Here is a 14244-nt window from a genome sequence, read left to right on the forward strand (position 1 = left end):
TTATTCGCTAAAATTAGATGAAAGGCGCCTCTTTACTCGATTCCTTTGAAGTAATTGGGGAAAACAAAACTATACATACCACTTAGATAAACGCCAATTTCAACAAACAAAGGATATATAATTGCAACCCAGGAAAAAAACATTGATGAGCGAATACAAAAGCGCAAAGAAACGTTTACCTTCCCAGCGCAATTCCTCCCTGAGATTATTCCGACGAAGAATTTGATCGGAGCGATGATTTTTTTTTTTTTTGAATTTGAATTTGATAATCCTCCCAATTTATTTTTGCGTCTCTCGGTTTCTTCGAAACGATGCCAGACTAGAGAGAGACCAGATGAGTAAACCATTACATGACCCTTGTTTTAAAAAACGAGAACCGGGTCAATCCGGTTTAGTCGGGTCGGGTGGGCGGGTAAAATAAAATCCGAAAACTAGTCCGTAAATCATCTGGGAGAGATGAGAGTTGAAGCAAGCTGTAGTCAACTCATGGCGGTCGCAATACAACCTCAAGCGACTTCTCTAGCGAGGCTCGTCTTCCTCACCAAACCAATTGGAAGAGGAATCTTCACTTTACAACCTAAGAAGAATCACCGGAAACCCATTTACGTCTTCTCTCTCCACCAGACTTCTTCTCCGCTAACAACAACAACTCTCACCTCCTCCAACAACACTCCTAAATATGATGAGCAGCCGCAGCAAAAACTCTCCTTCACCATCAACTACCTTATCGACTCATGTGGTTTATCTCCAGATTCCGCCACCTTAGTTTCTCGCAAACTCTTACTAGATTCTCCAGAACGACCCAACACGGTTCTAAACCTTCTTCGTGACCACGGTTTCACCGCTTCTCAGATCTCAACTCTCGTCAAGAAACGTCCCGTTCTCTTATTAGCCAATGCTGACTCAGTCCTCCTCCCGAAACTCAGATTCTTCCTCTCCATCGGCGTCTCTAAATCTCTACTTGCTCGAACCTTAGCTTCTGATCCCACAATCTTGACTAGATCTCTCGTTAATCAGCTCATCCCTTCTTACAATTTCCTCAAAAGCGTTCTTGATTCCGACGAGAAGATCGTGGCGGCGCTGCGGAGGACCACTTGGGTCTTTTTAGAGGATCATACAAAGAATCTTGTACCTAACATCAGCTACATGAACGAGACTGGTGTCCCTGAGAATTGTATTAAGCTGCTTCTCACGCATTTCCCTGAAGCTGTGATGCAAAAGAGCCACGAGTTTCAATCTATCGCTAAGCAAGCTCGAGACATGGGATTCAATCCTCAGAAGTCAACCTTTGTGCTGGCGATTCACGCTCTTTCTGGGAAAGGAAACAAATCTATATGGGACAAATGCTTTGAGGTTTACCAGAGATGGGATTGGTCGGAAGATGATATCATGTGCGCTTTCAAGAAGCATCCGCATTGTATGATGTTGTCTGAGAGGAAGATCAATAGGACCATGGAGTTTTTCGTGAATGAGATGAATTTGGCGCCTAGATCGATCGCGCAGTGTCCTGTGGTGTTGTTCTTTAGTCTTGAGAAGAGGATTATCCCGAGGTGTTCGGTTGCTAAGGTGTTGGTATCGAAAGGGCTTGTGAAGGAGGATTGGAGCTTGACTTCGTTGTTGGTTCCAGTGGAGAAAGTGTTTTTGGAGAAGCTCGTCTTCAAGTACGAAGATGAGTTACCTGAGTTGATGGATGTGTATCAAGGATGCATCAAACTCTGAGCTTTTGATTTTTTTTTACTGTTTCCGTTGTCATATCTTTCATTTGCTGAGAGACACGAATCTTTTTGAAAAGAGTGTAGTGTGAATCCAATTTTGCTACTAAATAATAGCAAACGCAAACTCACAATTGAGACATAGCATACATGATCAAATTAGTGTGTTTTAAAGACAGAACAGTAAATAGGGCAAAAGGCAAGAATCGATTTGCCTATATGTTTTGTATACACACACGCACACAGATACATATACACACACATACACGCCTTGATATATATATATATTTATGTACGTACATGCGTGAATGTGTATGTGTGTGTTCATAAAAATTTGAGAGTTACAGTGACAGAGATTCTAAATCTTCCAGAAGAGAGATAGAGAGTTTTACAACAATATATCTTACACAAATCGATGACCCTCATTCACCGATCCAACCTGCAAAAAAACGAATCTTTCATTATCAGTGAAGATTCATTACATAGAGACAAATACCAAATCTATCTTATATTCTGAATGAACTTACGAACTAAGAAGATGTTGAAGACAAGATTCATTTATCAACGCCTACATCAAGTGCTTTAGAGCCCATCATCACATTCGAATCGATTTGCTTGTCAAATTTCTTCTTTCTCCTCTCTTCAAATTCTTGGTATCCTTCCATCTATCCATTATATATATCGTTATGTCACAAGACAAAATTCAAATAAGTTTAGATAATGTTCTTCGAGGTTACTGACTTACCAGCTGAAACTGATCCATGGAAATGGGATTGTTATGCAAAGAAAGATTTTGCAGACTCTTGCAATGTATCAGCAACCCATCTGGAATCTGCAAAACCATTAGTGTTACAGTATTCACAGGAAGAAGACAGAATCCGAAAAAGGTAAACGGATGATTGAACAAATCACATTTCGATTATCTACCTGGTTCACTTGATTATTGTCTAAGCAAAGCGACTTTAACTGAGTCAGGTTGCAGAGTGATGCAGGAAGCTCTTCAACAACGTTATCTGCAAGGCTATCCCAAATCACGACTAAGTTTTGGAGAAGAAACAACCAGAGAGTTTCCAAAAGACATTTGATGTTTCTAAATCACCAAACGAACAAATAACGGTTGGAAGGAAGCGGAATCAAAAAGGTGAAAATAGAAACATACCATTAGCCTGTATTTCTTCTAAAGAAGCACAACTCCCCACTGATTCAGGAAGGGATTTCAATCTGTTATTCGAGACATTCAACAGCACTAGCTGCATTTGATAAGAGAATGCAAATTAAATATATAAGGCGGATGCTTAAGCTATGGGTTTGGGAAAAGAAGTCACTTACATTGCGCAAACTACCAATAGTATCAGGCAAGTATATGAGCATATTTCTGGAGATTGATAGTTGTTCAAGCCGTACCAACTGACCCACTGGACAACAAACAAATAAGGTTTATACAAAATTGTTTTAAATGGACAAAAAAAAAAGTATAGTTTTTAATCAAAAGAAAATTGTTCTTACATTCATCAGGCAAACAGCTGATGCGGTTTCCATCAAGCATCAAAACTTTGAGAGATTGAAGTTTCCCTAGATTCCCTGGAAGGCGCTCAACTAGATTATCAGCTATTAACTGTGAAAAAATGCAGTATGAAGGGAAAGAGTCAAAAGCCACAGCGAGTACCAACAAGCATTCTATCATAGCTAATAATACAAAATGCACCAAGAAACGATGAATGTAAAAAGAGAGGCAAAGAGTTGTCTCACCAGACGCTGCATATTGATTAACTTGCTGATTTCTCCAGGTACATCAGCTGGTCAAAAACCCAACCAAGTCCCATCAACTAACTAAGTCCATTTTCAATCAGAAATTTTAAAAGAGAAAGAAAAGCAGAGAAGCCAATACCGATCTTATTGTGAGTTAGATCGAGTGTTCGCACTGCTCTCTCCATATCAATCACTTCATCCGGAAATGTCTGCTCAACAAAACCCAAAACAGGACAAGAGATCAGACAATTCCAGTGTTAAAAAAAAACCCCACAAAACGAAACCCTAACCAAATTCATAACTCAACCAACAAAGTTTGGTGCTTTTTCGTCTAATCAATAAAAAGCTTTCTCAATCATGGCAAACAAGAGACCAAACCCAACACAGAGAAAAATCTCTACAATATTCATATGAAAAAAAAAAAAAAAAAAAGGTTTAATCATATAGAAGTTTTCCATAGGATGAGCTTTTTAACCTTCAATTTGGAGTCGCGGAGACCAACAATGCCGGTGGATCGCCACCGTGAGATCCGATTAGCCTTAGAACCACCAGCTGTATTGCTCGCGCAACACCCCATTCTTATTTTGTTTGTGATTCTTCGCCGATCGTCGTCGCAGTAGATTTTGTTTTAAAAGATTAGATGATTATACAATAAAATATATTATAATAAGAAATGATTGAAGAAAATCTCCAAACCCAGAAAGTTTCAAAAGGAATCTGATTGCTAAAAAGATATCAGACTTTTTTTGGTCAAAAACTTTTCACGAATTTTGGTTTTTGAGGTTTAGGTGTGAGGGTCAAGGTCTTTCTCTACCTCTCTCTCTCGCGGGTATATAGGTAAAACAAAAAAAAAAATATAAATTGGAAACACGAAGACCGGTTGGTTAAAAGAACTCAAATACAAACTCTTACATCGATCCTCGACGATTTCCACAACGCCCCAAGGCTCAATTTTTTCCAAGTCAATTAATTTTGTTCCTCGAATTGAATGTTTATTTACTGAAACAAAACACTCAGTTTTGAAGAAAACCTTAATTTTGTCTCTAGTCTTGAATCTATTAAATCCCTAAATCAACTCTCATGATTTTGTATAATAAGATAGTTTTAACAACAACCAAATTTTATAAAGTTAAATAGAGCCCTAACATTAACAAAAAAATTATATTACAACAAGTCTCCTTTGTTTGGTTTTTTCGTTAACCCCTTCCTCAAGCAACTGCAGGCTTATATGGCACTGGTCTAATGGAATGGTCGAGCAAAACAATTATTTCTTCCGATTAAGTTTCACATTTAATAAATCAAATTCAGACCGGAAAACCGATTTCATATGAATAGCCAAAATGTGTAGTCACAAGTTAAGCATCTGAATATATACATATATGTACATGATTCTCCTAGAAATTATATTGATATATATATATATATATATATATGAGAAGAACTCATCGAAAGACAAAGATCAATAATTTTAACAAGCTTTGTATCAGTTTCATTCATGTGAAACTTGACACTACACTATCACAACACCCAAAAATCTTGGAACCAGAATCCATTTTTTGGTTCCTTTTTCCTTTTTTTGTTTTTTTCCTAATATCACACCAGAACCCGCTTTTTTCATCCAGCGGATTTCGATCTCCAAAACTATCTAACGCTCCTTAGTTAGACAGACAGTTGTACAAGTACGAGATATGTAAAATACACATATTTTGTAAACATTCTGACGAGACAACAAGTCAATAACTAACCACTGATAGTTGATTGGCTGTTGACGATTGAAGGTTTTTGTCTTTTGTCTTTTCATTTTTTACTCTGTTTTAAGTTAGCCGTAGAGCCATTTCTTGAAGCAGTGTTCGTTTCTGTGAAGCGTTTATCACTTGATTGGTTTCTGCATTCTCTAGAACATCTGTGATTATAGCCGCTGCATGACCCAGTGGCTCCTCCGCAGCTCTCTTCAGCATGAAAGCCTGTTGCAAAAGTGAAGATAAGCGCGAGTAAAATATCAGTTTTAGCGATAACAAATGTTCGAGCTTTTAGCGGAGTTACGAAAAACAAAAGACTTCTCTATCCAATCTAAAAGCTTAGTTAGTGAAGAACCTGGCCATGGTGAGATATGTTTAAGGTACATGGTTGCTGAAACCAAGGTTCTCCATCAATTTGCACAGGTAACGGCGCACAAAGTTGTATCTTGACTGATTGCCCCTGAGCTAGCCTTCTCGCACGAGACAACCCGACCTGAAAGGTGTGAAAACAAACAAAAATCAATTGATCTTAGTATTCAGGGTTAGCAGTCAGATGTGTCAACAGATCAGATAGAATGCAAATATAACCTGAAGCTTTCCCAGGTGCCATGTTCCAGATATACTCACGACTTCCACTATCTTGTCGTGCATTGATTGTGGATCAAAGTTTTCATATGTTTCATCTTCGTTCTGCCATAAATCCACCCCTCCCATGTAACTCCCAATGTTTGCAACAAGTATTCCTTCCGCATCCTTCCAAGATTTAGCATATAGAAGTTAGAGCATTAATCATCATGCGGGTTTTATCTGTAAGGTATCTGTGACTCACCTCAGGAACCTCGATGTCAACACCATCCACCTCAACGCGAACTTGCCAAGGGAAATCTTCGAATGTTCTGTCCATTATACTCCTTGCACCTTCTCTGGCATAGAGGACTTTATTCATAAACTGCACACGGAGACCATACAAATATCAGTTTCATGGGCTAAATATTAACAATACAGCTTCTCTACAATATATGCCAGTTAAATCATGATTCATGACTATGAAATGTAGAAATACAGTTGTCCTAAGGTTATATCAAATTTTATCAATTAATGTTTATTTGGTTACCTGGCTATAAAATCTCTCTGGATTCTCCTCCCGTAGATTGTGAATTTCAAGGGCGACCTTCGCATCACACCCAACCCCTGTTAACATTAGCAACAATTATAAGCTATGGGTTTCAAGATAGCAGTCATCTCATTTACAAAGATAGTAATATACACAACGGGAATGGTTCAAACTAGCCCTCATGAAGAGAGTCTACATAATAATACAATTTTAATTCTATAGATTTGAAACGCAAATTGCCATGTTAACTGCAAATATTTTTAAACTAGAGATGAGTCCTCATAATAGTATTAGTATTATGTACGGGAAAAATGTTGCAACAGAACTAAAGGACTCTGGAACTGAGATCAGATAGGTTGAGTACACCTAGAGGTTTTGAAAGCAAAGCTTCGAAGTTATTCACTTAGAGGTTTTGAATTTAACTGACCTATATAATTGTTCATATACTTTGGCGACTGAAGTTGCTTTCCTTGTTGATTAGAAATCGATACTTTCCAACGATCAAGAACAGTGACTGCAGCATGCTCTATGTTCTGTAATACTGTAGACAGGCCTCCTTGTCTCTCAACAGAGCCCAAACCACCACCCCAATTTAATACTCGGGATAGATCATTCCCGGTTCCAGCAGGCAGGATAGCAACTGCAGGAGGAGAGACGAAATTCTGCTTTTCTATTGCATCTAATACCCAACCAGCAGTGCCATCTCCACCACAAACAAGAACTCTAAAGTGAGGAACCTTCCTGAAGAGGAAAAGTCCCACTTCTGGTCCCTGCACAGAACTCAATTCACAAACCTGCAAGAAAATCGCTCCACCAATAAACTTCAAGACCATAGATTAGGAAAATGCATTGAAAATGTCCACAGATATAAGTCTGTAACAAGTTTTCCAGGCAGCATACTCTACCTGCACGGGATTTAGAAGAAGATGAAGGCGTTGACGAAGGGAATCACCTCGTTGAGCACCACTCTTTTTATTAATAAAAACCAACAACGGTCTTGCATCTGAAGGCAAATCAGTGAGCTCATACTTAAGTTTCGACCTTAGCGCATGATATTCCTTCTGACCAAGAGACCCGCTTCTCTTAACACTGGGCTTCTTTTCCAGCTTGCCATTGCTATCACTGTCCCCGTGAGAAGAATCACCATTCATAACACTGATAGTATTTTCAAGCATGGCATGGGAGCCATTAACAACAGGTGGGCCTGTCTCAGCTGTGCTTTCTGTCGATTCATCGCAATTGCTACTACTATTACCCGTGTCAGCTGAAGTTTCATTAGCTTGCTTGTATTTTTTGCTTTGACTCCTGATGCTGGCAAGGGCGGTTGATGCAAGTTCATTAGCACCGTGCGTGATTGAGCTCAGAAACCCACCAGAGGGATTCCGTGTCAATTCCTTAACGTAGAGAGGGCACAATATTAGCCTTCTAAGCGGGCCTAAGTCACAAATGTCACCAGTTTCATTCGACATGTTACTGTGACAGTCAACATGCACAAGACGTTGACACCACAAGCAGCACCATATAGGAGAACCCCCAAGAAAGGAGCTACTACATGACTCGTCACAGTAGCTACAAAACGAGGAGTCATCAGGCTGATCAGCCCCTTCTGTCCAGCGCACTGCCCACTGGTGCACCACATGCTCATATCCAGTCATGGAGACACATTTGCAATCTTTAGCCGCAGTTGAAGAACAGTTAAAATGGGCAGCTGCTCCACAGATTGAGCACCTGTGGAAAACACTTTCTGAAGCTACAATTGCCTGAGATGGCGACATGGACTTGAAGCATACACAACAGTTGAAGTTCTTGGCACGAGATATAGGGTCGGTTTCCCAGCTATGTGGAGCAACAGGAACCTTATGTCGTGCCTTTGGGTTTTTCTTTGATCTGGCAATGGCTTTCGTCCAACTTAAGTTGATATTTCTTCGCCATTGAAAAGCTGTGTAGGCGATGGTCAAAATACCAACAAGGGCAGCAACAAAACAAGAGAACATTAAACCGCGAGACTCGAACGATTCAGCTGGATTCTTGCTGTTCCAATTAGGAAAAAACATCCCCAGTTCTCCATCGTCGTCCATTTATGTATGTTGCAACCCTACAACTACAAGTAAGAAAATTTCCTGACTAGAAGAAGCCCCAAAAGATTCCTGTCTTGGTCAGGTCCACACACAGGTCATCAAAAAAACTTCTTCAAACTCCATATCCTCATCATCCATCAAAATCTTGATACACTCAGAACAAGCTATCTCGTAGAAGACAACAATCACAGGTTCAACAATAGAAGACAAACTCTTCTGCCCAGTCCAGCAAAAAAAAAAAAACGTTAAGAGACAATCGTTTTCATAAGAAACATTGCATCACAGATACACCAATCACCAATGTTTTTTAAAAAAATAACTACTAGATATATATAATTCTCTCTTTGCTCAGATTCTAAACTTTAGTAATTGTAATGTTGATTCAGATTCAGACTCTAATCGAACAATCTTAATCAAGCTTGGACAACACCTCCTTAGATATCAAACTCGAGCTCAAGTGAAATAATCAAACTCAGATCACAAAATTCCAAAATCCTCCAATTAAAAAAGTGGACATAGACTGCGAAGATCCAATGGAAATATAAGAAAAATTAATATAATCTAGAATATATAAAATATTAAAAAAAAAAAAAGAAGGGGCAGAGAAACCCTAACCTCCAAAAGCGAGAGAAGAAGAAGAAGAAGTAAGAGATGATCAAATAAGAGAGAAATCGAGCAAGCCGATGAGATGCGATGCGATGCGAAGGAAGACCAAAGCCCAGAAGAATCGAGAGCGACCAAGCACGAAGCTAAAAAAAATTCCTCAAAATCCAAATTTTTTTTCTTTCTTTTCTTTTGTGTTGTTTTTAAAAAAAAAAAAAAAAAGCAGATGCTCTCTTTCTCTTTTGAGTTTTTTTTTATAATACGATTGAAATAAAAAAAATAAAAAAGGGATCTTAGTTTTTGATTTATTCGATCGGACTTATGTGTGTATATATATTATTGAGAAGCAGCAAGCAAATAAGAAAGAGAAAGATTCTTCTGGGGACGAAGAAAGAGATGGTTTTTTTTTAATCAAATCTATTGTATCCGTTTTACACGGCTCGGCCACGTCGGATAATGGATGAATCTCGAGTTTCAGGTAGCCACGTGGCCTAATCCTTTTTTGTCGGCAAAGGGCCCAGGCCCATCCATGCCACGGTTTCGGAAATTACTTCAGCATGGATGACATTGACCCACTTTAAAAAAAAAAAAAAACAACTAAAATTATTTCCTTTTTTATTTATAATTCAAGGAGAAATTGTCCAAATCTGGAATTTGTGGCATGGTTTCTCATCCAAGGTGTGATATTTTTTTTGGTAAGATGATGGAATAAATCAATAAAAAAGGAAAAAGAAGAAGACTAAAAAAAAAGGAAAACTTAAAAATACACTATGTATATATATGTACTTGTACAAGTATATATATGTCAATGTCAGTTTTCTCCTATGCTCGATCGAACTTTGGATTAAGTATGTCTTACTCGCTTCAACCAACCGACTTCAAAAATACGGGATCCTTCTAAACATGCATCACTTTTCGCATTGTTTGTAAATACAGTAATACGTGTTTTATCCAGTGGTACTGCTGTGCAGCGTTACCACTCACATTTACAAATTACAAGTTATGATTTATATTTTAGAATTTAAGGCAAACAAAAGAATTGCACAAAATTGCTCTAATAAATCTAGGTCGTGATGGTTTTATGACTTTTTCTTCATCCAGCTATCATTATTTGGTTCAATATGCAACATGTCCATCAAAAATGTCGACACGGCTGCCTATTATTTAATCATCATTTTTCGAAACCCAAGTTATATAAACCATAAAATTAGGTCAAAGAAAATGTATCAACACGATTTTATTCCGTTATTTTATATATGAAACTGATCAATCTTCTTATATACATCAACCTATTTTTCATTTTCATTTTACTTTTTAACTGAAAAACAGATACGACTTGTAGAAACAACATGTATGGGAAATGGTCTAAGTAATTCTTCAATCTTCACAATATGAACTCTACAGTTTCGACTAATCACAATATGAACTCCACATGAGTTTCGACTAAACTTTGATTGCTAATAAATTGACATATATATATATATGCGCCATAGTCTAGATGTCCCTTCAAAAACGGACACTTCGAGTACAGGTACTCTATATACTAGTAGATACTATATGATTTTGCAAATCTAGTAGATACTAGTATATGATTTTGCAAATTTGAACTGAACCAGTGTATTCCTTTCCAACACTTCACACTACTACTACTAGTCGGTTTCTAAACCAAAAATAATACTATTAAAACGGTAATCACTTTTTTTTTGTCATATCGGAAGCTAGTTTGATCAAGGCTAATGTACTGAGCCCTCACGGATCTCGAGGCTAGAGAGAAGCTAAAACAAAAGTTAACCAAATCGGACGGTACATATCTACTGACACAATGAAATCATGATGCATAGAGTACTAGTAGACAGCTCTTCGGATCTTCTAGGCATCAACAAATTTGTTTCTTATTATTACCAAATAGTAATATATATACTCAACCAAAATCATTCCTTCTCTCCACCTCTAAACCGCCTCCAATGGCTTCTCCCGATGATGACGACGCCACCGTCGTTGCTAGACAAGCTCCGCAGCCGCCCACACAGTCCTTCTTTCCTCACAATAGCTACTACTTCTGTGCGCCGCCGTCCATATACGTCATCTCCGGCGGCAACTTCCCTCCTCCTCCTCCATCACTATGGGTGTATTATCCTCTTTGGTATATTCACCCTAACCCGAATCAGTTTGTGTCTACACACGAACTTCCTCCAAACCCTAGCCAAGAGCTCACCCTTCCGCGGGCTAGTAGCAGAAGAATTTTTGGCCGGAGAAGTTACGGACGAGATAAGAAGCTTGCATGGGTTAGGAAGACATCACACGAAGTTGAATCTAATGACGATCACATCACCACCGTCATGCTTCGTAACATACCAAACCGATACACGTGCGTATATATATAACTTCATAGTAGTCTATATAATTCCTTCATAACTAGTAGATTAGATATATGCTAGTTTTTAGACAAAAGTATTATTTTTTTTTTGTTTGTTGTTGCGGTGATTAAATGATGAGGCATATGGTGAAACTTATGGTTAACAATGTTTGCAGGAGAGAGATGATGATTGAGTACATGGATAAACACTGTGATGAGGTTAACGGAAGTGATAGAAATGAAGAGTCACCAATCTCTGCTTATGATTTCTTGTATATCCCTATTGACTTCAAGTAAGTTTTAAGTTTTTATCATTAAATCCTTTATTCGTTAGTTTCATCTTTGTTTTGATCGTCATGTGTGTGTGTGTGTGTGTGTAAGAAAGAGTAGAAACGAAATGATGCTATAAAAATCTTGGAAACCATGATCATAATCGATAATATATCATTGAATATATATATGCATGTGATGTAACTAACAACTTACAATTTTTGCATGAATGTATTTGTAAGATTGACTATTGACTAACAACGTTACTAGTCAATTTTTACAATTGACTAACAATGTTACTAGTCAACCAATACCTTTACTTGATCATAACATTACCCACATGAATGGTACCACATTTAACAGGACTACAATGAACAAAGGGTATGCATTCGTGAACTTCACAAATGCAAAAGCAGTGTCCAAGTTTAAGGCTGCTTGTAACCACAAGCAGTGGAGCCATTTTTACTCATCAAAAGTGCTTGAGATTACTTCTGCTAGGATTCAGGCTAGTCTCCACTCCTATACCTCTACATATTTATACACATATCTGTCTATCTTATCGTATACCAATCTTATTGTGACACTTGCGTAGGGCAAAGATGAGCTGGTGAGACGTTTCAAGGATATGACATATCCGGATGAGGCGTATAGTGCAGTATGTTTCAGCCCAGCACGCAGCGGAAGGGAGACTATGGTTCAAACCACAATGGTCGGTAATGCACCGAACCAATGAGCTCGGTTTAGTCTTTTTATATATTTGCCATTATGAATAAAAAAACAGTGTATCTGATGGTGAACATGGAACTAGGTTGGAAAAGTAAAGACTCAGACACCAAACCAAATCCAAGTAAAAACTCCGAAAGGTCTAGTTTTGGATTTGGTTTTTGATGTGTGTGAGTCTTGACTTTTTGTTAGTGTTATGTTTAAGGGTCTACTAGCTTGTTTCTCTATCTCTCTATCTTGTTGAACTGCTTTATGTTTATTATAAATATTTTATCTTCTTCTTTTTCTTTTATTTGTTTGTTGTTATGAATATTATTCTCAATTTCAGAAATTTGGTTGAATTTGTTTGTGAAAATCGAATCATATACGTCACTAGAGCTCGTAGATAAGACAATTATATATATATATATATAATTATATATATATATCTATATATATATAGGATTCCCATTTTTTTTTTTTTGGCCAAACGAAGATTTCCTTTTTAACCAGTTAATTTTCTAACCTGATAAAAAGATTAACAACATAGAAAATAATGACGTGAACGATATTGCCCGGTGGGTTATTACGACTTTTTCTAACAACGGTGGATATTTTGGACGTTTTGGAACATACGAAAAGAGTTGCTTATTTTATTTGAACCCACATTAATAACTAAAGAATCTTTGATAGAAAGGTACTCGCGGTTTTGTCGTTCTTTTAAAACATGGTGTATAAAAAACCTACCATATATACCCTAGGGCCCCTATTCTGGCACCTCCTTTACAGATTCCAGTTTTTATTGAGCCGAAACCATCATTGTTGGCAGGCTTGGGTGACGATAGACTTTGCAATAGATAATTAGTACTTTTTTTTGTCAAAAATCTTTGTTTCTTGGGAGCATGGAGCGAGAGAAGTGACGTAGAGAAGACGTACATTGTGGGGGCTGTCCACAAATAGTGACCAAAAAGGTTTCTTTGTATATAGTGACTTTTGCAATTTTCAATACTCTTCTTAACAATAATTCGATAAAATATTAAATTCAGAACTTCGGAATATATATGAAATTACAAAACTCTTGCTAATTTGGGAGTGGATAAAAATTAAACCAGATATTATGAGGAAAAAAAACTTCGCATAGTTTTGGAAAATTTTGTTTTTTTTTTGGAAAACTGTACAATGTCAGTAGTATTACTTATTACAACAGATTTGGGAATGAAACGGGAAACCTCCAAATGGGTATGGGTACAGTACACACACTCAGTTCACCTGTCCCGGACAGCCCTAATGTCATCATCACTACACTTAGGTTAGGTATGAGAGACTGACTTGTTTAATCAGAAAGTTGGTTTCAACTAAAGTCGCCAAAAACACCGCTGAGAGTGTCAAACAAAAAACAAAAGGATCCAAAACATAACTAATCATTACAACTTAGCCGAAACAAAACAAAAACAAAGAAGAGAGTGAAAACTACATCAAGTCAATAAGTGAACCGACTCCAAGAACTATCTCAACAATAAACACTTTCGAAACTGAAAGAGTTTGTCACAAGTTTTGCAGCTCGAGCCATTAGAGGGTGGCTCCAATCCTTCCAGCCACTTGACTTCATCAAGGCCCCTTTGTACTGGAATAATGTTGGTTCTATATCTAATTTTATAAAGCTTGCTAGGTAAAATGAATCTAAGAACCAGAAAAGTAGATATTAAAGAACGTATCTACTATTTTTTTCACACTCCAATTGTTCCTTATTCCATGGTTTTTTAGATATATATAACTTTAAAACCATGAAGATTTATGATAATATTAAGTTAACCCCCAAGTTATCTCTAGATTAAATACATATGAATATGATAAGTGTAAAGTGTTAATCGGTTAATCCCAGTTTATCTCTAAGCCTTCGCGTACTACTTTTTTTTTTTTT

General features: G+C 37.4%; 4 protein-coding genes and 1 pseudogene across 5 annotated transcripts in view; 2 read left to right on the forward strand and 3 right to left on the reverse strand.

The window, feature by feature from the left end:
* Positions 1 to 344, reverse strand: part of LOC104734806 (centrosomal protein of 112 kDa-like) — a 3161-nt gene extending 2817 nt beyond the window's left edge. Inside the window, exon 1 of one of the 2 annotated variants that reach the window (XM_010454452.2) lies at positions 180 to 344. The gene's annotated coding sequence lies outside the window, so the exon portion shown is untranslated. The remainder of the gene's footprint in view (positions 1 to 179) is intronic. The other variant, XM_010454453.2, reaches the window with a different exon arrangement.
* LOC104734807 lies at positions 417 to 1818 on the forward strand. Its single transcript, XM_010454456.2, has one exon. The coding sequence runs from the start codon at positions 457 to 459 to the stop codon at positions 1717 to 1719; it is 1263 nt and encodes a 420-aa protein (XP_010452758.1). The 5' UTR covers positions 417 to 456; the 3' UTR covers positions 1720 to 1818.
* On the reverse strand, positions 1864 to 4409 carry LOC104734808 (plant intracellular Ras-group-related LRR protein 7-like). Its single transcript, XM_010454457.2, has 10 exons — positions 3937 to 4409; positions 3601 to 3670; positions 3462 to 3508; positions 3219 to 3327; positions 3042 to 3127; positions 2872 to 2962; positions 2640 to 2725; positions 2458 to 2544; positions 2240 to 2377; positions 1864 to 2151 (listed from the first exon to the last, which is right to left on the reverse strand). The coding sequence occupies exons 1-9, from the start codon at positions 4036 to 4038 to the stop codon at positions 2267 to 2269; spliced, it is 789 nt and encodes a 262-aa protein (XP_010452759.1). The 5' UTR covers positions 4039 to 4409; the 3' UTR covers positions 1864 to 2151; positions 2240 to 2266.
* On the reverse strand, positions 4904 to 9222 carry LOC104734809 (diacylglycerol kinase 1-like). Its single transcript, XM_010454458.1, has 8 exons — positions 9008 to 9222; positions 7220 to 8608; positions 6742 to 7108; positions 6315 to 6391; positions 6030 to 6149; positions 5789 to 5953; positions 5556 to 5693; positions 4904 to 5425 (listed from the first exon to the last, which is right to left on the reverse strand). Exons 2-8 carry the CDS (start codon positions 8390 to 8392, stop codon positions 5276 to 5278), a joined length of 2190 nt encoding a protein of 729 aa, XP_010452760.1. The 5' UTR covers positions 8393 to 8608; positions 9008 to 9222; the 3' UTR covers positions 4904 to 5275.
* Positions 10960 to 12365, forward strand: LOC104737883 (annotated as a pseudogene).

Source organism: Camelina sativa, chromosome 13 (assembly GCF_000633955.1).
Source record: "Camelina sativa cultivar DH55 chromosome 13, Cs, whole genome shotgun sequence".
Taxonomy (NCBI): Eukaryota; Viridiplantae; Streptophyta; class Magnoliopsida; order Brassicales; family Brassicaceae; genus Camelina; species Camelina sativa.